The sequence below is a fragment of the Genypterus blacodes genome, unplaced genomic scaffold (assembly GCF_046128005.1).
Source record: "Genypterus blacodes isolate CSIRO-AG114 ecotype Tasmania unplaced genomic scaffold, CSIRO-AGI_Gbla_v1 ptg000017l_1, whole genome shotgun sequence".
NCBI classification, from domain to species: Eukaryota; Metazoa; Chordata; class Actinopteri; order Ophidiiformes; family Ophidiidae; genus Genypterus; species Genypterus blacodes.
The window spans coordinates 1,975,808-1,999,632 of NW_027466831.1; the positions used below are offsets into that span (position 1 = coordinate 1,975,808).

The 23,825-nt window shown below is 43.8% G+C and overlaps 3 protein-coding genes across 3 annotated transcripts in view; 1 reads left to right on the forward strand and 2 right to left on the reverse strand.

The window, feature by feature from the left end:
• Window positions 1–17,444, reverse strand: part of megf6b (multiple EGF-like-domains 6b) — a 44,251-nt gene extending 26,807 nt beyond the window's left edge. The window contains exons 1-5 of the mRNA XM_076141355.1: window positions 17,408–17,444; window positions 17,161–17,209; window positions 15,652–15,786; window positions 14,639–14,748; window positions 8,332–8,436 (exon numbers count right to left, since the gene is read on the reverse strand). Coding sequence (XP_075997470.1) covers window positions 8,332–8,436; window positions 14,639–14,748; window positions 15,652–15,786; window positions 17,161–17,209; window positions 17,408–17,444 — 436 coding nt within the window. The remainder of the gene's footprint in view (window positions 1–8,331; window positions 8,437–14,638; window positions 14,749–15,651; window positions 15,787–17,160; window positions 17,210–17,407) is intronic.
• Window positions 17,445–18,652: 1,208 nt separating this feature from the next.
• akr7a3 (aldo-keto reductase family 7, member A3 (aflatoxin aldehyde reductase)) lies at window positions 18,653–21,877 on the forward strand. Its single transcript, XM_076141477.1, has 7 exons — window positions 18,653–19,033; window positions 19,427–19,614; window positions 19,712–19,816; window positions 20,459–20,555; window positions 20,640–20,739; window positions 20,978–21,107; window positions 21,239–21,877. Exons 1-7 carry the CDS (start codon window positions 18,742–18,744, stop codon window positions 21,398–21,400), a joined length of 1,074 nt encoding a protein of 357 aa, XP_075997592.1. The 5' UTR covers window positions 18,653–18,741; the 3' UTR covers window positions 21,401–21,877.
• On the reverse strand, window positions 21,506–23,524 carry mrto4 (MRT4 homolog, ribosome maturation factor). The gene is made up of 8 exons (XM_076141478.1): window positions 23,443–23,524; window positions 23,180–23,238; window positions 22,985–23,088; window positions 22,649–22,730; window positions 22,498–22,565; window positions 22,260–22,411; window positions 22,101–22,177; window positions 21,506–22,006 (listed from the first exon to the last, which is right to left on the reverse strand). The coding sequence occupies exons 1-8, from the start codon at window positions 23,468–23,470 to the stop codon at window positions 21,863–21,865; spliced, it is 714 nt and encodes a 237-aa protein (XP_075997593.1). The 5' UTR covers window positions 23,471–23,524; the 3' UTR covers window positions 21,506–21,862.
• Between the last annotated feature and the right edge of the window lie 301 nt (window positions 23,525–23,825).

Consider the following 23,825-nt stretch of genomic DNA (forward strand, 5'->3'; position numbering starts at 1 on the left):
ATCTCACTGTACTTCAGACACACACACAAAGCAATTATACTGAAGTCCGCTGTTACAAGTATCGTTTTTTGTGGGAAAATGTCTCTGTGTAATTGAAATATTATGAAGACAAAAGTTGAATTGTTATGAATATAATGCTGTTATAGTTTGTGAGAAAAAGTCAAACCAATGCGAGAATAACTTCGTAATATGAAGAAAAGAGTAGAAATGTTACAAGGATAACATTGAAATATTTTGAAAAATGACAAGTTACCTTTCAAGCTTAAGAACAATCTACTCCCCCCCCCTAATATTACAGCCTGATTCATGCATAATTAACACATTTTCCAACAAAATGTTTTTTATTAACGTTAAAAACAACAACTTTTACCCTCTAAATAGTATCAAAGTGGCCCTAATAAGAGCAATTTAGCGAGTCAAGTTTAGTGAGGAAATCATGGGGTAAGAAAAGGGAAGTGGTGAGGATGAGGAGAGTTAGAGGAGGGGGGAAACAAAGGATCAGGGGAGATGAAGGGCAATTAGGTGGGGAATGTGTGAGAATACACGGCGAGGAGCTTGCGGTCCTCTCGCCGTGGCCCGCTTGGTCTCAGCTGCTCGGGATGTCACGCTACGCTGACCGCTAACAATACTGGGTTAAACCTTCAAATGGCAGAAACAGGAAAACATGTCAGTGACTCGGGGATCACATTTACACAAATTCTACCCTCACATAAGGATATCTGGTGAAATAAAAACACCAGCTCTGACACGACATCGAGTCTCTCCACCGTCTGACCCATAAACACACATTTCTTTCATCTGCATAAATCTGTGCTCGTGATTTCGACAGTAGACTTCAAGCAGAAAAGCAGACTTCTACCTGTTCACAGCCATTACGTGGCGTGGCGTGCTAAATCAATCAGTGAGGTCAAGGGGTCACCTGAGGTCACCTGAACGATCTGGATTACTTGTGATCTTGTTGGACATTTTATTATCTCTTTATCAGCCATTTCACTTTTACAACTTGCCCACTCTTTAAAATGTTACAAGCAGATGTTGAGCAGATAAGGAAGTATGGTAAAGTTAACTCAATTTCCTCATGTCCAACAACTTTTGACCTCTCAGTAGATGGACGCAGCATTCATGAATGACAAACTGCTGCAGCTGGGTGTGTGATGTTCCTACAGCCTGGTGGCTTTACAGTCTTTCATGCTTACCAGCTCTAATTTGGGATCTCGGAGTAGATTTCTACAAATCATTGTTAATCCTAATCTACAAGTCTCTCTTTCACCTTGAGTCTTCATAAACATGGACCAGAACCAACAATCACCAATCCACCAATAACTCCCTTAATCTGACTATGAAGAAAATCAGAAACATTGGCTCATCATCCCAATGCGACCACATGCTAAATCAATGCTGAAGCAGGCAAAGCTGTCCCATCTCCAGCCAGGAGGACGAGGCATACGAGGCATCTGTCTTTCATTTTGGCAGACGTCAGAATTCTCGCCGAAGTGCTGGGCGAGCTCAGTACCTCGGTTTCACAAATGTTTTTCTTGATCCCAAGTTTAAACCGTTCGATGGGCCTCAGACTTCGGGGATTTATTTTTACAACATGGAGAGCCAGAATACCAAGGCCGGAGTATTGCTTTTACATTCCTGAGTGCTCCCCAACATGAAGGGAGCCGGTATATTTAGCAAAAGAGAGGAAAAAAAGATGACACGACAGTTAAAAACCTGTGCACTTAAAGAGCATGTGTGAGATGGTTTCTCCATACGTTTAAAGGGACGTTCCTTTTTAGAACAAGGCCCCCCTGCAGGCCTGTGTGTCCTCTACACATGACAGGTACCATCTGTGTCACTGCTGCTCTCTCTCGTCACTGTCAAGTCTGTCAGGTGATGAGAGCAGTTACAGCACATTTACAGAGAGGGTGAGAGGCCGCCGGAAATTCCAGATTTTCATTGGCACAGAGGGCAAACGTGCAGGACCGGTTTGCTCTTCAGACCAGGTACACGTGCCTGCTCACCTTTGACCTCCATCTGCCATCGAGCAACAGGTTACAGCATTAGTCACGAATGTCCAGTGTAAATCAGGATATCGTTGACATATACGAGGTACAGCAATACTACAATTACTGTTATTCAACTTCTATTTTCAAGACAATAAAACATTAACTAGATCTGTGTGAGTCATTTCCTCACCGTCACTGCTAGTGAAGTTCAAGCAGCACTTACGCAGAGATCCAACCAACATGCTGCCTATGTGTCAGCTGGGTTTTGACATCTGGGAGGCATAAACCACATGTATTTTTGGTCACATTTGGCTTTCATGTGCCACATTGCTTACAATGACAGAGGAAACACCTCGCACGCCTCGTGAAAAGATAAAACAAGAAAACATACATGTGTGGGCAGAGATCATAAACACAAGCTTCAAATTTCTACAAGCACAGACCGGTTGCACGAACTATCCTGTGACCCATTTTAAGGCAATCTACTATCATTAACGTAGATCTGTGCAGGAACTACACTGTGTTGTACAAGTGTGTTTGTCAGGTGAGAGGAGGGCCGACACACGGCAGGCTCCAACAGGCTGGTGGACGGTGCGAGAAGACGCCGCTGCTGAACTGAAGCGTAATTGTAGTGTAGGACCACTATTAGAGGATGAACAGAAGCAAAGGGTAACATCTGAAAGCACCCCGACTGCAGCTAAACACGCAAAGTCCTCACTCGCAACACACGAACGGAGGTTGAATATACAGTATATGGATCAATTTGTCCTTTTGGTTGATGAGCGATTGGTCGATCAAATGGGGACGGCGAGAGACAGGAAGACAGTGCAAAAAAATGTGATTAACTTTTAGGTGTGTTTAAGTGACAGACCTCCATTTCATTACCAGTTGTTAAACTTAACGACAAGGGAAGAGGTCCCAGTATTCACCACCTGCACTCACTTGGTACCATGAAAAGGCAGGAATCAGTTCAAATAAATATCTTTGACATTTTGATTACTAGTTGGTTGGTCTTCTGCTTCTTCTGCACATTTTTGACATTTTTAACCCAGTCAACCCAGAAAGCTCCTCAGCTCCTCAACAAGTGTCCTTTAACAAGACTCAATCCCCACAATAGCTCCAGGGTTGTGATTCTGTCCCTGAACCCTGCGACAAGTAGTTAACAAGCTATTCTGAGGAAGCCAAAGGGCAAATGTGCATTTTAATTTAAATATAACCTCACATAACACAAATAGTAAAGTTAAGTCAAATTAGTTTGTATTGTTCACCTCAATCACAGTGCAGCCCCAAATATAGGATAACCAGCTGAGTAATAGCAGGAAAAGTGCTAGATGATGAAAAAGAAGTGACACTAGATTTTGAGACATTTGGCTGTCTTATCTTTACTGTTATTTCATTTTGACCTACATTCAGTGGCTACTTTATTAGATACACCTGTACAATCCATTATAACACCCTCATTTATGTGATCGGTTCGGACTGAATATTAAAAACATCTGTCAGTACAACCACAGACCACAGCCAATGTGTCCGTCTGTAACTATGGGGAGGTCCATTAATATGTGTGCAAATGTAGATAGAACAAAATCATAAATCTCACAGCCAATTACCTAGTTATAGTAAATATACTGAGCATTTTTGTTTTATGGTGATTATCATTATTAATTATTAGGTCCAGCTCTATTTTATATTGGATGTTTCTAATGATAAATGGTTTTCTGATTTTTCAATACTTATGTCATTTCCTTTACATACAAACGAAAAAAGTGAAATCCAAAGACCGACAGATACCCGGACAAATCATTTGTGCATTACCAACAAGTGCTGTGTGATGAACAGCAGTGCAAACTTTCTGACAAAACATCCAATAAAATATCCAATAAAATATCCAATAAAACATCCATTAAAATATCCGATGTCCAATAAAATATGAACGTTTGCTTTATCGGTTATCGGCTCTGTAGCATGGAGACTATACCGTAAATCAACCTAGAGTGCCTTATTTTACTCAACCAAATTCTGAAGGACGCATGCAAGCTACTTTTTAGACGGAACATTTGCACTCCGTAATCTTCAAAGGCGTATGGCTGAGAAAGCATGCCTGAGAGGCTTTGAAGCAAACATTACAGAATAACGATGATGATGATAGCCATCAGTGCAGGGGTCTGTCTTGAGTGATGTCTACAACAAGCTGGACCTTTTGGCATAGCGGTGACCCCCAAAGCCAGCCAAGATATGAGCTTATGGTTCAGAAATCATTAGCACAAAGGAAAATAAAAAAGAGAATGGAACGACTGCAACAATGAAAGAGAGCTTTCAGTCCAGCTTTTCACAGTTTGGGGAAATGATTGACATACACATACAAAAATTAAATAAAGATCTGTGGGAACTGTAACACTGTAACACACAGTATACTGCATCATCTATACAGGTTCCTTTTGTTTTCCCGTCAATCATCATGGACCTTACTTTGGTGCTACTCACACTATACTCCAGATGATTAGTCTGTCTGATATTCAAAAACAAGTACGAGTACATTAGTGTGTCAATGTGCGTGTCTGTGCCCAACCCCAGAGGCCAGCTGTTATGAAGACATCTGCCGTGCCAAAGGTCTAAAAGCTTTGCAAGCTGTTGATCTCTAAGGCAAGCACTTGTCTGCCGATGACAGCCTGGATACGAAGTACATGAGGCACCAAGTGACTGAATTCCACTGAGTACAGAAAGTACAAAGACTTCAGAAGACTTCAGAGACACACCATACATACACATTGCATACCAAGTTTAATACACCGATAAGTCTATTAAAATGTGTAAAATGTGTATGTAACTATATGAAAGTATTGCCATTGTACATAGAAGTCTCCATAAATCATTTAATCCTTAAATTAGCAAATCTGTCATAATCTGTGATAGTACCATATCTTGTAGGTAATAAAGAAGAGGCAGATGAGCAATTCAAATAAATGGATGGAGTTGAGAAAAGCCTCTAAGTAACAATTCTCTCTTTATTACAGAGGTAAAGGGTCCTTGCAAAACTAAAAATAGTAATTATTGCCTTTGACATCACTGGGACACAATGTGACTAAAGAGCAAAACAGCTTCAGAAAACTATTGAGAGCGGGGGACTAATTGGCCCCTTGAACGGCATAAACACAGACCAATCACCACACACAAACACCGACCAACCACATCAAAAGCACTTCAAGGGGGTATCACCACATGTGGTTTCAGAGGAATGCTTACACTACCGAGAACTGTCTACGGTGATTAAATGATGAGTGAATCTCTGAGGGAAGTGAGACTCCACACGTTTGTCCACAGCCACATCCTCTGCTGCGGCTTCAGCTTTTACGTAAACAAGCGATAGCACGAGTGGCATTAAAAAGGCAGCGAGTGACGGCTGTGTGAAGCATGTGGACCGCAGAAGTAACTGAATTATAACAGGAGCTTTTGTGAGCGGAGAGCTCCACCGCCAAGGTCGTTCAGAGCTCAAGAATGTGACAGACGTACGACTAAATGGGTTGTGCCTGACCACAAGACAGTGATGGTCATAATAGCTCAACATTATATCAGAGCCGTCACTCAATGAACAGGGTCATCCATTAGAGGCGATTTTCCTATGACCCTCTTTATATTGCAGCTATTCCCCTCGCCCTCAGGACTCCTAACTCTTCTAGATGTGATCTGTGTCTTGGCACAGCACAGCACCACAGAAAAGGTCAGCTGAGAGTGCAATTGTGTCCTCTGGTCTGCAGGAGACAGTTGCTGCTCCCGCACCCCCTTCATCCAGTGGCCAATTCAGTGCCAATCACAGGGCAATATAACTGCCACGGTGTTTACGGACTGATAGCCTTCAATAGGGGGAGGATCAGGGCGTGGGGGCCCTCTGCACAGTGAACCACCAGCAAGGGGCCCTGGGCGCCCATTGACGACAGCTATCAGTCACAGTGCAGAACAATAGGGGCAGAACTGTGTGTGGAAAGGGAAGCTGGGGTGTGAAACTGAACAGTGGTGTTTGTGCGCTGAAGGGGGGGGCAGTAACATTTGAACAAGACGGGATCGAAAACTTAAGTAGGCCAAGTACTTTATAAATGGATTAGTAGCATACCAAAATATTTCATACTTGTGTGAATATGGGATGGGGTGATGGAGGAGTCAGAATCCTCAGAGCAGATGAAGAATGTTGTGCCATATGTAGTGTATTTATTCTAATCAAGAAGGGATGCGAATGATGCTACAAAATCAGTCCAGCGGAGAAAGTTTAGAGATCACTGAGCCGGATAGAATTTGCCCTTTAACCCGGGGTTAATAGTTTAAATGCTTTTGACGTCGGCCTCTTACAATGGGATCCTCCTCACATGTGCCGGGTATTGATGTCTCTCATTATGATGAGGGATATCATCCTCCACTGTGTGCTCTGACTCTCACCCTACCACCACCATGATACATCATGTGTTAAAGAAATATGCTGCTCCACTGCAATGTTACTGTGTTTCAAATCTGCAACTGCGAGTGACCGATGAGCAGCCACTGCAGAGATCACGGAGGGCAAGAACCCTATCTAGAATAAGGCACAATACAGTATGCTTTGAGAATATAGACGAGTACCAAGACAGAGCATTGATACGCACACTACAAGTGTTTGTAATTCTTCAATTTAAAAAATCTATTCTGTCTTTTTGCATGTACACTGACAAACAAACATCCTCCTCCTCAGATGGCCTCAGTCTTCTCAAAGACCTCAATTAGGTCCATAAGGAAAAGTTTCAATAAGCACCTTGCTGGGTATTCGTGTCCATGGACCTTCCGTCTGACTGATTATGTCTTTCACTCGAGCGTGTGGTAATCAGAAGTAAGCCAGGTCAGCTTAGCTAACACAGAGTGCTGTGATCATACAGTGGAGCTGTCAGTGTTGGGTTTGCCAAAGCTTGATCAGGATTCTATAACAAACAAGAGGTGATGTGTATGAAGTGCTGTGCTAACAGACACTATGAAGCACCGCAGAAAGAATCTTGTCCCATGACGTGTTGCAATGTTGGAGATGAACAGTGAGCTCATACATGCAGGCCAGAGTGCACTAAGTCAGGTCAGAACATGACAACAATGACGCCTGCTTTTTCACGGTACCTGTAACTTTGAACTTTGCAGCTACTTATACTCAGTTTGGCCCCGTGCGAGAGACTTTGCAAGAACTTGTTAAACTGGCTCAAAAATGGAAAGCGTAGTTTCTAGAGTAATCATTCTTTTTGCATGTGAAAGCTGAGGCTTTCGTATTTGCAAAGTTACGCTGTAAGGTCGAGTAGAGCCACCATGAGGTAGCGCTTATAATCTGCGTGTGTCACATAAGGACAGCAACACGTGATGTCATACCTGCTCCTGTAAGTCCAGAAAAACTCATTTGTATAATTACATACAACAGCATAACTACAAGGGACCTTTACGAGTTGACCATTCACTCATTTGCAGATGGGGGAGGGGCTCCATTAATCAAACTCTATCGGAAAAATCTCTTTTGATCCCTGGGTGAGTCTAGGTAACTTAGTAGTATAAGAAATGTTTTATGATGAATGTATTAATTGTATGCATGTTTGACAAGCTTGTTTTAGATTTATTGCAAAATTGTTTCAAAAATGCACTAGATTGAAAGTGCAGATTCTCCTGGAAAAAACAATCCACTGTGCGTGATGCAGTGTGACAGAATGAGCTCTGTTCAACGGATATTATGCAGGTTGAGTCCAAGCAACAGTGACAAAGGCAGAGTTAAAAGGATTAAATAACAATCAGTTCATGGTGTCTAGCCTACGCTGACGGAAAGATGGCAGATACTGGTGAAGAGGGGAACACAAGGAGGAATTTCCTGTCGTGTGGAGTTATCAGAAAAACAGCATCCTCCACTATTTTACTTCTACAGCTCCACTTCCACAATGGGGCTGCTGATAAAATTCTTGAACCTCTGGTAAATTGACCAACTGCTGATGTGAGGAGATTCCAATTTGCTCATAGAGGAACATGATCACTTAAATAGGTCAGTGGGGGGGATTGGGGATTTCAGATCAATTGGCTCCAGGAAATAAGCAAAAATGTGTATTTAATCAAAGGACAAGTTGGTGTCAGTTTCAGCCATTCCATCATACATGGGGAGTATTTATGTTTTGTATGTTTTTTCTGACCACTGATGGCGGTGAAAAAAGACCTTCCATTTAATAGTGCAGTGTCACACCAATGATTAATGCACATGGGACAGAAAAAGACAGAGAAGAATGTAAAAAAGAAAAACAGAGGAGAGGTGAAAGAGAGAGATTCTGAATGTGCACAACACAATGAGGATATTTTCACTCACCATACTGGCAGCTGGGCCCATTGAAGCCAGCGGGGCAGTCACAAAGCTGGGTGGATCCCTTTCGACACTGGCCCCCATTGAAGCACACGCCGTAGCTACATACCGCTGCACATGTGGACAGACAGGGGAGGTAGGAGAGCAGAGGAAAGTAGGTGAGTGGAGCAGAGACACCTGGCTGTTTTCACAAGATGTCATCATCTGTAGTGTTGCATAGTGATACTTTTCCATCACAGCCTTATCATCAGCCCATTAACTCCTGACTAAGAGGGATTCTGTTCCGTTCACACAAACCAATGAAGGAAGAATCTCCATGTCCTGGCTCTCTTCGACTGGAGGAAAGTATGGATTAGATTTTTGGCAAAGGAACAGAAATACGTAATCCCTGTCTTCAGGGGAGAATGATTGAGACGCCATAACATGAGAGGCAGTAACAGCTTGTATGGCTCGTGAGGTGAAGCTGTACAAAACATCTGTTCTGTCACAAAGTTAAAGAAGCTCACCCGAAAATGACCTATATTGATTAATTGAACTTCTAATCGATGTCATAAAGGTTGATCATACAGGTGAGCTGGGGTGAGTCATAGGGTAAACATCATAGCGCCACAGGCAGAGTGTAGCTCATCCATCTCTAGGAGCCAGTGGGCCAACGTCCATAAATCCCTGTAAGTCAAGATGTTCTTGCTCTTTTGGACATGTGAAATTCTAGGAATCCAGGATGTAAAAGCAGTTCGACTCACTAGTTAGCTTGGAACATGTTAATCTACCTCAGAGGTATAGCATCACATTCCAAACATACGTACACAAACAACACTCGCATCAATCACAAGGCTACTTCACTTCAAAGTGAGCGTGTGTGTTTACAGCATGTCTGCCTATATGCTGATGTGTGTGAGTCTAACATCCAGATGGAGTAAGCACAGCATTTTAGGCAGTTTGTTGTTTGCAGCCTGACAAACATAGGGCAGTCCTTGGTCATGATGGGTCCTAAAGGTTGGATGTCAATCGCTGCGCTTCCCTGCTGGCAGGATGTGGACTCGATGTGGACTCGGGAGTGAGGAGACATGGCATATCTAATCATGGGAGAAATTAAAATGCCAATCCTTCCTTAGATGACTGTAAAAAAAGGCCTCACAACGCCAGTTTAAAAGAGCATCTGCTGCCAGATATGCATTTTTTCTCCTCATCTAATCCCACTGAAGGGTGCATGACCAATCATCACTCCCAGCAGTGCTGACTCTGATGCCATTAATGGGCCATATATGGCCATACTGTTGATATCAATGTGCCCGGGAAAGATCAAACAGAAACAGGGCTGTGTCAGCTCACCCTCAGCTAGAGATGAATGGGACAGCTGCAAATATACTTCTGGAAAATTAATTTCAAGTCAGAAACTCAAACTGTAAACAGAGACAGAGACACGCTTGCGCTGCTGCAGAAATGAATGCTTATGAGTCTGAAAACACAAGCTGACTGGAGTGTGTCTGTGGTCTGGACTCGGCCGCAGCATGTCAGCCGTGGATAATAACATAACATTTTCAGACAAAGGAGATAGACATGAAGTGGTCTCTCTAATCTTCATGCATGGGCCAAAGCAATTTCATCCATGCCTCTCAGCACAGACAGAGGGTTCCTTGGAGACTGAGGCTCAGTCTAAACATCTACTTGTCATCTGGCCCCATTCTCAGACACCTGCTCAACAGTTGGACAATCCCGCTGACGAGAAACTGCCCACCCCCAGATGTGTGCACACACACACATACACAACTGTGCAATAAACACAGAGTGTGTCTCTGGGTTGTTGTCCACCAGGCAAGTAAAACACAGCAGAAAAAAAAGATTTAACAACTGATACATGCAATGCACCTTTCTCATGACAGATACTGGGGCATTTATAAGTAATAACGTCAATAACAGCCACATAATGGCAATAATAGCAGTCATCATGGGCAGATTAGTGACTGTGAGCTGGTCTTCCTGATGGACTAGAATTACACCAGCCTCAAAAATTGGGCAAGATTTAGACCTATTAGTTAATGAGCTTAGGAACATGGGCAGACATTTTGACTTTTTGTGGCAGGGAAAAGTACAGGTGCAACTAATAACATAAACAATGGCTGCATTTAAAGATGTGCCTGTGGTAGAGCTCTGCTAAGTGGACTGGCGGTTTCATGGCTTATCATGCTTACCACAAAACAAACATTATTAATGTCATTAGGTACCTATGTTTGTCCAGCTATGAGAAGTCAAGTGTCCACTGTGAGAAAGGCGATAGATCAAAGTCTTGCCCAATTCTTGGGAGCAGAGTCATCCTACTCCAACAGGAAGCTCAGCTCTTAACCACTAATCTGCCAAAAATGACTTCCAGTCCCTCTAGATGTAGCTACAATAAACTGTAAAACATCAATGTAACAGGCTGCACTTGTGGTCATCTAATGCAGTGCCATTTGCTGTAAGCCTTTATCAGATGATGGAGGACATTCATACAATGTGGTGGAACTAAATAAGAGTCAGAATGTCTCAGTCCCAGTGGGTGAGGACATGTAGAGTATACATTACCTCTTCTGAGATGTGGGACACACAGTTGTTGGCAGCTAACCGCAGTGTTTTTGGGCCAGCAACCTCCTGAGCCCTGTACGCTGCCTAATCTTCCCTGAAATAATTCCTTAATGTGGCACGCAGCGTGGCACTGCCACTCTGTCACTGTGGATGGCTCCACTCTTTTACACTGAGAGGATTAGCAGCTTCCACCAAAAGAGGCTGAGAGCGAACGGGTCAGCGACTCACGCCAGGCACCGAAAACAAGCAGGTGTCACCTTTTTCAGCTTCTGAAGGGATGATCACATCAACACAGACCTGTGTTTGTTTAGGCACCGTCGATCTGTCTGACCCCCACAGTGCAAACCAGAGGGAAACCACATTAAGGGCAAATTTGTGGATATGAGCCTGCACCCTGAGAGCTGTTTGGTGCCATAATTGGTAAGCTTAGAGCCTAGCACTGTATTTTGGGGCAACAAATCATGCTTTACTTTGCAGAGGAATGCATCATTTTAAACAGGGAAACGCCAGAGGCAGCTGTGTCAGATGGTCTTTAACAGTTTTCATTTTGAGATTTAGAACACCGTTAAACCTTATGACAAAGAAAGCAAGCTTGCAATTAGAATAGCTGGAACTTTACTCTAAATCAAATGTCTGTCTTGGAGACGGAGACGCTTGAGTTCCTTATAACTATTCAATGAGAACTTAGAGTGGTCAGAAAGCGTGATGATGGACTACCATTGTCCAAATATATACAGTTTAATACTTATTACTGACATTCACATATTTGTACATGTTTTGAATATTGCTTAAAATGTTTCACTGCTTAGATGAGTGCACTGTGTACATTATATGCTGTGTAATAAACCTTTGGGACACAGCTTGTGTGTTTGTTTGCGTCTGAGTCTGTTTGTGTTCGCGTGGGCAAAGGGAACCCAGTTCACCGACAAAGTTGTTGGCGTGTTCCGTTCCGGGCACAAAGACCACCCATGAACACAAAGTCGTCTATTTCCTCCATTCCGGCTACTGGGCCTAAATCTTCGTGGCCCGTGTCTGGTGCCGTCACAAAAGGGGGCCACTTCCTATTCAACAGTTAACGAGGGCGACAAAGTGGAGGAGCCATTGTTCTCGCTCCTCGGCCGCTGTCACAAAGCTCATTGTTCGCCGTCAATCAAACTACCTGCACGTTTGCGCCACCAGCTAACCCCGTCCATCCTGCGGCTTTTCGCTGACCTGGAGGTTCGCCCTCATTGACGGAGTGCTACTCCACATACTTAAGTGGAGGAAGTCAACATCACAAAGTCAAGAGCTCTACGCTGTCAAGAGAAGCAGACACCCGTCGAGCCGAATGGAGTCTTTTCAAAAGAACACCAAAGTAGAGAAATCAATTAGTCGCCTTAAATGCACTTGTGGGTTTTTCTAGCAAACAACATTTCACCAAAAACATTTTAGGGAGGATTAGAAGGGTTTAAGAACTCTAGCATTGTTGCATTTTCTGGAGGGAGTACAATCATGGTGCAAGAACTGACTTCAAATGTAACAAAAAAAAGTGAAATTCCAGAATTTTGCGAGCCGTTTTACAACTCTGAATCCATGCTGCAGCAAATAAAGTTCATCATTATTCACGTGAACAGATGTCAAAATAGTGGAATGGGACATTTGTCATGCTGTGGCATTGTTTCTCCAAATATGTCATAAATTATGCCCAACAAAGAAAAGGTGGGACCGGAACAAATGAGGCCGGAGACTAAGGGGGGTATGCATGTGGACTGTACACATCCAGTGGGAGGACGGACAGACAGACTGAAGAAACACAGGCGACCCGGGGACCTTCCAGCCACCGTGGATGCTGTTCCTACAACATGATTACACACTTAATTCCGCTTAACTGCTTCACAATGACCACAAGTCATTAGCTTAATTACCTTACACAGACATTTTATTAGCGAATGCACACCCACACTTGTGAGTTGTACCACACACATACAAAGAAAGGCGAAAGACAGACAATGCGAGACAGAGAGAGACCTCAAATGTTACCAGACACTAAATCACCCTCAACACAAAGCATTCCCATCTTCTTCAAATTTAGGGGTTTCTGTGGATTTGCTAAAGCTGTACACTTGACAAAGCCGATTTTTCCCCTTTTGGAATGTCGTCGGTGCTGTTGAAAACCGTGCCAAAGATTGCATTGTGCTGAATGAGGCACCGGGCAGATAGCGCATAGCTAAGTGCGCAGGAGTGAGAGAGGGAGGATTGTGGTGTGAGCTTCCTTTTATCCAGGTTCAATGGCTCAGAGAAAAGGGTGATTAGTTTGTCCCAACTCAAAGTGCTGCCACGTCTATGGTTACAGAGATAAAAGCCCGGGCTCACATCGGAGAGAGCCGACACTGTCACGCAAAAGAGAGGAACAAAACCCCTTCAACTTAAGTGAGGGGAGACACTGGGCAGTCCTGAGGAATGTCTCCGAGACATTTCTTTATGTGTGTTTTAAAACAAACCAGGCTCATTGCGGAGCAGACAGCCTAATGTTCCCCTGTATAATTTAATACTGTAACCTTCTCCCTGGAGACAAAGGGGGCTTTGAAGATAGCTTAGATGATGCCATAATGACACAACGATGAAAGGCACATCCAGAGGATCTTCTCCCACTCCCCCGTCCGAGGTCGCAGCCCATCAGTGAACCGTTCCAGTGAGCATGTTCCGGGAGTGTGAACGCCGGGCCTTTATCACACGTCGGGGTTCCAGACAGAGCATGGAGATGTGTGGGGGGGGAGGGCAGAGGGAGGTTTTTTTTCGGGGATAGTGATGTCCAAGCTGTTTTTCGGGCCAGATTTGCCAAGGGTTCCGTCTGTGGTATGCAGGCTATGCGATGTGGATCACTGGCTGTAAAATCCCATCAAAGGGGGACTGCTCGGTTTCAGCGGTGTGAAGCTAAGCTTATCCACAAGAAGATGAGCTGCTGGCAGAAGCTCTGCTTTCTCTTGCCCTACAATGTTTCCATACATGGGCCCCCCAGAATGGAATTACATTGGGAACATTCACATTTGCTTTTTTTTTAATTTGCATTTCAAATCAGCCGGTCTGTCCATGCTGAGCTGCTTTCGTATCCAGACCTGCCTTGCTCTTAGGTCTCTGAATGGTTATTGCCATGACTTTATGCATTTATTTTTTATTCATCTATACACGGGACCACAACAGAACCAGCATTGTGGACAGTTGGAGCAGTGCTAAGGACTGTGAGGCACCTTTCCAGTCTGCGACGCAGCCCCATCTATCTTAAGAAACGAGGACTGCAGAGCCAAAAGGATAAAGAGTTCTAACCCTCGTCAGGTCACTCAGCACTCCAGCAACTCTCTGAGATCCTAATTGTTTTTTGCTGACTCTAGACCAAGATACTTCAGTGCAAATACAATTTCAGAACCAATGTCAACAGTCTGACACTTGAACATTCAACACTTCCCCCAGTGCCAATACCTAAACCTTGCGGGATCGTAGTAAAAACAGAAGTACTGTGTACATAGCACTGACTGATAACATCTGCTGAGGAGTCTACATGGGCAGAGCACTTCAAGAACCTCTTGACCTTATGACCTTTCTTTGAAAACCCTTTATTTGACTGGTCTGTGCCAGGGGTGATGTTTGAAGCACACTTCCTCCTATCAGCCTGCCACGTTGGAAATCATTTTTGAAACCTTCCGTCTTCTCTTCCCGTCTCTTCAGTTTAGAGTTTCAGATATTTAGAAAGTTGAAAAGGAATGAGGATACTTACGATAAAGACAGCCGGCCTCCCCATTGAGTTGAGACCACCCGGGACAACACTTGTAGACAGTTTGATAATCCTGTCTGTAGACTTGTCTGTATGCCGTGTAGTATGCAGTCCTGTCACCAGAAAACAAATGTTAAAAAGGAGTGAAAGTTATAAATCAGTTTTCTTGTTGCAGTCTACACACATTTTTAAGATTGTTGTAATTTCATTAAGTGGGGCACATGAAGCATGTGGTTGAATACTAGCAGAATAGATAAAAACAAGAAGCTCTGCTCGGACGACTCCGAATGAAAATGGAGCACAATGATTGGCAAACATTTTCCCAGACTTTTAAGACGCCGTTCAAAAGTGTGGGACAGGCAGACTCAGACTTCAGAGCACAGGACCTGTCCCTGTACTTTGGGACCCCTCTCATTCCGCCACGGTCATTACACATGGTGGAAGCATGTTTTGTTTACGGCAAATAATTGTGGCTTTAGGGGCCTTCAAAGCAGCCTTTGACTTGTCACGGGGGAAATACAGGGAGAAAGCGAATGTGAGCGAGAAACACAGTGAGAAGCTCCTGAAACTCACAGAGACGCTCTAATGCTAAGATGTTAGCATTAGAGCTCCTCATCTCTGGTTGTGTAAGTTGGCTGCAGAGATGCCTGTGTATACATAGTTGTTAACCTGGGCGGAGTGGCCCCGCACCTTGCACTTAACTGTAAGAGAGGCTCAAGGCTCTTATAATTACAGAGTGAGTGAGAGAGATAAAAAGAGGAAACATCAGGGAGTGAGATGTCACACTGCTGCTTAGAAATGGAGCTATGTGACCAATCTGTTACATGACTCATCTAAATGACAAGACACAAAATCCTTCATTAACCCAAAACTCTAGTCAGAACTTAATCAGCAATGCACTGCGTTCCCTCCCGGCAAAGATGGAAGAGATGTCAGAGGTGTCAAAGCTGGAACGGGTAGAGGAGCGACTTGGAGACAGATGGAAAGACAGACTACAAATGAGGTGCTCTACTCACCGCCTCTCATATCCCATGCACCACGTCTGTCCCACACAGCCCTGCTTCCACACTTTAACCATGCGTGTGAAGGCCTGCACACACGGCTGCCTTTGGGCGACGAGCGTCACCTCCCTCTCCACACACACATTGGGCCTGGAACCATAACAGTGATAAAAATACTTAAGGTGTCAAAGTGTTACATACAGATGGCAGAGGGGCAATTTACGACGGCTGTAAGAAATGTAGCGGCCAAGATAGATGGAAAAACTTTAATGAAGCATTTTCTACTTGCCGGCGACATAATGCCTGTGAGGGCATTATCTGTGTCAAGGCCTGAGGCTACTTCTGCTGCCTGCTTTTGGTATTTCTGAGGATTTAGGGGGAATTCCTCAAACCTCATCCTGCAGAAAACTAAGTTGCAAAAGCTCTCACACTTTTCTCTTTAAATTTATATCTTTAGCTCTAAATGCGAGTCGGAGGGAGGACATGTTGATTGTGATGTGTGATTGTGTGTGTGATGTTGGTTGAAGGCTAAATTGCTGAGGAGACAAATAAATATAGTCTCTAGTCATGTTGACTGCACATGCACACGTCATGTAACAATTTTCCAGACAGTGCACGGGATGCATGATAAGTGTTTTAACTGGAAAAATGTTAGGTGATGCATGTTTTCACCTGTGCCTGCGAGGCTTGAATGTCAGGAGAAAAATGAGACAGTGTTTCCCCCTCAGGTAAAACACAGTCAGCTCTCAGCTATGATGTTTTGTCCCCCTGCCTACACCAAGTCTGTCTGGGTTAACAGGCAGTCTGGGGTGCCATTGATGTCTTTACACCATTCCCTCCCCCTGCACCGACCACAATGGCTCTCAAAAAGCAACGCGATCTTTAAAAGACTTCCATTACTCTCCGAGCACAGAGAGTGGAGCCTGTCTTCATGATGCCTCATCTGCAGGACTCAGGACGACCCACAGCTGCTCTTGTAACAGTCCCTTCAAGCTGTCCAAAGAGTTGCCTATAAAATACCTTTTTACTTAATGTGGGTAATAGCTCCACCGCAACGACTAAGAACAATTTAATCTCACATTATCCAAGCCCCTCATTTATCACTTTGGGGGCTTTGAAAAAAATACCTGCTTTGCTGACTGGCTCATCACTTTGAGGGGGTTAAAGCAAACACCCCCCTGGCAGAGTGAGGAATGCAGCACTGGAGGTAATGTATAATCATGTAAATTACAGTGATAATATACAAGGAGGCCAATAAAGATCATGATGAGAGCAAAAGAGAGCAAATTTAATCTACCCAGCATCTACAAAATAGGACCTGTGATCCTGGAACATGTAGAAGAAGATCACTGAAGCTCTCTTCTCACAGTCCAGCTGAGTGTTGAGCCACAACCTTTGCGCATGTGCAGGTGAAGCCGCAGAGTTACATTTAAAAGTAAAATGAAGATTAAAAATAAACATCCCTGAAAATCGTGCAAGTAAGCAAAAATGAAAACAGAGAGAGAGAGGCATAGTCTTACTCACATATACGGTTGAAGGTTGTTGGCAGAAGCATAACTGAGTGTGCGAACTTCTTTAATAAATATTAAGAAAAGGGAAAAAATCAACCCATCCATTTTCCTCTTGGTCTCGGATTATAGATTTAAAAACACCGAATTTCTAGCGAACTCCTGAATATAAAATGAACATGCTTGCAAAGTCAATGAATAAGTAAAAAAAAAAGAATCAGGCGGATCCACTTGAGCAAACTAGCGTTCTGGATGCGTCTCACGGAAAACACCGACACTCTCCAGAAGTGACGCGGCCATTACGCGCATGTCAGCCGAACCAAACCCCGCAGCGCACCTCCGCTTTGCCACTGCAGATGTTGGACTGCAGGAGAAACTGTGTTTGAGTGAGTGTGTGAGTGTGTGAGTGTGTGTCGCTGCCTCCATTCACTTGGTAATGACGGCTGAGGTTAGGGGGGGAGGGCGGGGTGGGGAGGGGGGTGCAAAGGGTGACATCTACTATTCTGAGCTTCAACAACTTCATAATACACACACACACACACACACACACAGTTTATATTATGAATTTTATTACATTAAGAATTTTATTACATTATGAATTTTATTACATTAGTTTTAATAGTAATTATGGTGCTTTGTCTGTTTTACAATTCTAAAGTGTTTTTCATGATACATTATGCAGCTTTACTTGGCAAAGGTAGAAGCATTGGAGTTGTGCATTATTTCCCATGTGAGGAGAGGAAGTAGGGGGTCTGCAGCAGTGGTCATTCTGCAGGGCAAACAGCTGATGGGGGTCAAAGGGTCAGTTGATCAGGACTGCAGTGCTGCTGCTCTCTAAACAAAGCTTTCATTGCCTGCATGTGTGTCTGTGACCCAAAGCTTTCCCGGGTCATCACAGTCTGTGCACGCCACCGGTGTCAGACTACAGCATGTTTCTGGAGCGCTGAGTTACTCAGACGTGTCGATCCCTGCTGAGACACAGCTTTGATCAACATGATATCTGTTCAGCCAGTGCCATGTTACTGGTGAAACTGGTCAACCATGTGCATTCATTAGTATGTATATAATTAAGCAGGTGATACCTTGTATTATGTAGTCAGTGGTTTGTAACTGGGAGGACCAGTTTACAGCTTATGTGATGCTTTATTGGAATTTTATTTTCTATGGACATAACCAAAGTAACAGTTCAATTCTCTGCAAGAAAACATAAATTTAAGCACATCAATTTAATGGATATTTCAGAAAACAGACGAATTAAGTATTTGTCTGCCAACAAAAAAGATCACTCAGTAGAATTGATTACAGTCTGCTGACACCTTGCGTTTGGAAAGTAGAATTACACGTGTCAGGGGCCGTAACACAGGGGTCCCAACGAAGATTTGAACAAATATTAACACTGCGGGGTTAATAGAAAACAAGAAACACTCACACTAGCTAACGGACTTTGCACTGCTGCAAAAAGCAGCCTGGGCAACTGTTTGAGTAGAAAACCCAGCGCACGTCCTTGACTTACGTCTCACACCGGTTATATAAGTTTGGGACGTTCCCTAACTCTCACTACAAGAAGAACCTTTGCCCCCTGGCACCGAGCTGTAATATGCGGTGGGCAATAACAGCGGCACTGCATAGACTCCACACACTCCAAAGAAGTAAAATTACCCAGGAAACGTTCACACATTTAGTCCGTCGAAACATGGCGTCTTCTCCGGCTAAGCGGCCCGTTACCTTGCTGGGCACCATGGCGTTCGGCGGCCGTGCGGACCCCGAAAAAAGCCTGGAGATGATCAGGGCATTCCTGCAGAAGGGTCACAACCTGCTGGACACTGCCTTCATGTACGCGGACGGAAAGTCAGAGGAGGTGATAGGAGGCATGAAGCTTCCTAACACAGGTACAAACTAGTGTACACTATGAAACTTTTGCTAACCAGGAGGGTCGTTTGGGCTCATTAGTGTCATCCCACGTGAGCGCGTGCTCTGTGGGCAGCACACACACACATACACCTGTAGCTGATCGAGTTTAGTTTGTTTACGTCAGACCTTTCAAAGAGCAAAAGTATTTGAGAGCGTGTGTGCTATTGATAACGTCTGCATTGGAGCTGTGATTGTAGCATGAAAGCTAACACGTAATTTCCCCCATTAAATGCTAATAAAAGTGCACAATTAGCTAAAACAAACAAGACAAAATGCTAATGGCTTCGACCACAGCTCGGCAAACACGACAACGTTGAGTTTTGTTTGGAACAGACTTGTAAAATGCAAATTGACGTCCATCTGTCGTACAGTAAGCATAGCCACCAAGGCTAACCCCTGGGACGGGAAGACACTGAAGCCAGAGAGTGTGCGCTCCCAGCTGGAGACGTCCCTGAAGAGGCTGCAGACGGACTGTGTCGACCTATTCTACCTCCATGCACCTGACCACCAGAACCCTATCGAGGACACCCTTAGAGCCTGCAATGACCTCCACAAAGAGGTGCAGAGACCAGCCAACACATTCGTTTTAGTCATGTAAACTCAAGGTTTATGATGGGATGAAAGAGCTAAATGCAGTGTTAACATATCACCTTCAGGGAAAATTCAAGGAGTTTGGTCTTTCCAACTATGCATCATGGGAAGTGGCAGAAATTGTGTGCATCTGCAGAAACAACAACTGGATTGTTCCCACGGTGTATCAGGTATTTATGCACCATTTTACTCCACAGAATATATAAAGGTGCCTTACACCAACTGTGGACCCACTCTACAAAATGAAGTTGACTTTGAACCATTGGGAGAGTGAGAAATGAGTTCTGAGTGTTCACATTCACTAATGGCCTAATTAGAGGATTTATTCTGGAAAGTGGACTGAGAGTTTGGATTGGTTTGTCTGACCTGCCTTTTTATATTGAAATTATCTTTAGATCCATCTGAGATTACGTGTTCATGAGCTCAAAGCAAAGAAATTATGAAGCGTAGTTTAAGGGGTTAACAGTCTGTTGACTAGCAGCATCATGACACAGACTAAACAAGGTTTCGACTTTGTCAAGACAGGGAATGCAAACAAGGGCGAGGTCTATTGAGTTTCCTTCATAATTCAGGTCCTTTTGAAGTGAACTGAACCCCCTGGTGTTCTTAATTTTGGCTTCTACTAACTGAGAACGTTCAGGTGATCACTAAAGCATTATTCCAGCCTGGCTTTTACCTCACTTGCTCTACCTTGCTTGACCTTTGCGTTGCCTGCTCCTTTACAATTTAAGTGGACATGCTTGATTTGAACTCTCACTGTTAATATGTAAACCATAACTAACCCGAGATTAAAGTCTCATTTCTTTTCACAGGGAATGTATAATGCCACAACACGACAGGTTGAGACCGAGTTGCTACCATGTCTGAAAAACTATGGAATCAGGTTCTATGCATACAATCCTCTAGCAGGTGCTGTATTTGGTGTAATATTGACTACATAATTAAGTACAACCCCTGGTGCCTGGATTCTGACCCCCTGTCCTCCTCTGCCAGGTGGCTTTCTGACGGGGAAGTATCACTTTGAGGATAAAGATGGCTCCCAGCCTGCAGGACGCTTCTTTGGTAACAGCTGGGCTGGAGCATACAGGGACAGGTGAAAGATCAATCTCTCAAGTATTGGATGTGTTGTTGGTGAGGTACAATACACAGCCAAAAGTATGTGGACACCTGCCCATCAATGCGCTTAATGTTATATACCTTATAGCGTGTGACTGAAATGCCTTAACTCAATATTATGTGTCCATAGTTTTGACCATATAGTGTATCTCAGTGTGTCTCAACAAACACCAAGTACAGAAAATAGAATCCTAACTGGCTTCCTGTCCTGTCAGGTACTGGAAGCTGAGTCACTTCCAGGCACTAGACTTGGTTATGGAGGCCTTGCAGACGGTGTACGGCTCAGACAAACCCACCATGACTTCTGCTGCTATGCGCTGGATGTACCACCACTCCCAGCTGAAGGTACAAGCCTGTGCAGAATGTGCAGCTGCTGCTACATTATGACTGAGATTATAGACTGCTCATTAAAGTCAGCTGTGAATCATACTCTAGTCCCACCACACTCAATTGTCTTCACGTCACTGCCTTTTCAGGGGGATCTAGGAGATGGAGTCATCGTCGGCATGTCGAGCATAGAGCATCTTCACCAAAACCTGTCAGCAGCAGAAGAGGGTCCTCTGGATGAGAGAGTGGTCAAAGCCTTCAACGATGCCTGGAACCTCGTAGCCCACGAGTGCCCAAGTTACTTCCGCTAAAGTTCTGGTCTCCTCGATCGCTGCAGGACCTTAATGCTTAAATCATAATAACTGGTTTTATATACGCATAAAAGCACTTCATTAGAGATAAACCATCAATGGAAAATATCCTCTAGAAGGTGTCTTTTAAATCAACAGTAAAAACAAAAGCATTACATGTTTTGTACAGATGAAATCCAACAAATGCCTAATTTAACAAAAGGGTTTGTACTTATTTGTATTATTTGAATAGCAACGATTTGCATACAATAAAAAGGTGCCTTAAGGGGCAACAACATGATACATGTGTGTTTTAGTGGGTCCACAAAAGCTAGTTGGTATTCACTGAACAATTCAGTGCAAATGTGATTCCAAGATGAGGTTCACTGGATGTTAATTGGGGGAAAAGGACAATTGTACAACAGGATGTACAGTCTCAACCATTACTGTCCTTGTTATTGGAGTATGGTAAAAAATAAAGTCTTATTCTGCATCCTCTTCATCCTCGTCTTCGTTATCCTGTGCCATCGGTTCCTCTCCTCCAAAGTTCTGGAACTCCCCCGTTTCCGAATTCCACAAACACTTGATCTGCACCTTGAATTCGGCCATCTCCATGGCAAAGAGTTTCTGTGGATAAGAAGAAGGTACAATCGGTCTTAACAGTCAGGCCACACATGTGACACTGTCCCAATGTCCTCAAGCGGAACAGACAAAGACTCACCAGGATGCGAGCCTGCTCCGGTGTCAGCGTGTCGCCGCCCTTGCAGACCTTATAGTCTTGTAGTAGAGTCACCACGCCTGCAATCAGACAACGAGACCACGCGTCATTACGAATCCACATGTAAATGAAACGCTTCAGGAGCTCACCTCCAGCTCTTACCTTTCTTCAGAGCAGTCGGGAGCCCTAATTGCCTCAACTGGGGCTCCATTGAGTGAGGAAACTGCTCCAGGGGTCCTTCATCCAACGTGACGTCCATCTGAGCCTGGTTGCCTGATCGTGCGTAATCCATCTCCTTGAATTGATTGAAATACCTACAAAGAGAGGGAACGTCACTTCAAAACCAACAACTGCAGTCTGACAACCATTTCAGGAGACGGTCAAGCTGCAGCTCACTTACTCTTGTACTTCATCCTTTGTTTTATTTGTAAATAGCACGCCAACTTCTCCCCGCAAATGCTTGCTGACCTGCATATCAAAAAGATACAAGAACAATATGAAGTTTCTGCATTTCACCAATGTACTCATGATGTTCATTGGATCTCACCAACCTTGTGCAGATTATCTTTGTATTCGTCTGTTTCTCTTCTCCCGAGGGCGATCATCATGACTTTGTTTTTACCAAAGAAGAATCTGAGGAAAGGGGGAAAGTCCAGCCGAGGAGTTAATCATGATTTGCGGGGTTACGTCATTGTTTGATGATGAAAAAGTGACGATCTATAAACAGTGAAGGCTTGGTGTCAAAGAAAATTGAGATATTCGTCAATTTATGTGTTGCAAAGTCAAACAATAAAAGGTGATTTGGTTATACTTCAATAGAGTTTAGCTTCATTTAAACTTGAAGGAATTGGTTTAAATGATTTTTAGTGTTGCCCGTGTTTCCTTACCTGCTGTGTTTCCACGCCGTCCTGATGTCTTTCAGTTTGTTATTCCTCATATTGGCCACAGAGAATATAAACAAGTTCCTGTACGTGTCCACACATTTCCTTAACTACAAAAAAAAGGACAAGAAGAGGCGTAAGTTCCATTAAAAGCACAAGACGTCTTCCTCGCTGACATCTCGACCATATCAGGAAACTCACCTCTTCGATTAACTTCTGTTTGGACTCCAATCCCTTCTTCGCCGTTTTCGTTAACGAAACTTTGAACAGATCGAAGAGAAATCATTAGCAAAGTAGAACACAGCACGCCACGCATGTTATTTTACCAAACCAACATTAAACCTGTAAACGCACATGTTAATTTTTGAAACAACCGAAATGATCGGACCAATGATAAAACATTTAACACGCGAAACTACTTAAGACGTGTCTCTATATTATAACGAAACAGTATTAATTCTTACCTTTCTTGTCCCTCTTTGACTTCGGCATGGTTCGCGTTCTCACGATGGCAGCGGTCGCACATGTGAAGTGAAAGGACCCCAAATGTTTCTGTCTGCGGAAGGTGACCATGAAGTGCCTGATCAAAAAGAACTTATTGACTTTTGGTGATGTCCACCAGGGGTCGCTGGTGGGGCCATCAGGTCCACGGACGCACCCTGGCAGCCGGGTTTGCTGGCAGAGACATGATCCAACATGTTTAAAACCCAAAAGGTTCTTTGTGGCGTGTTTTTTGTGGTACTGAGGGCGTTTCTATGGGGTTTTGGTCTTCGCCATGTGCATGTCTTTGTTTTATTATTACATTTATTTTATTTTTAGGGGAAAGTTTGAAACAGGGAATACTGAG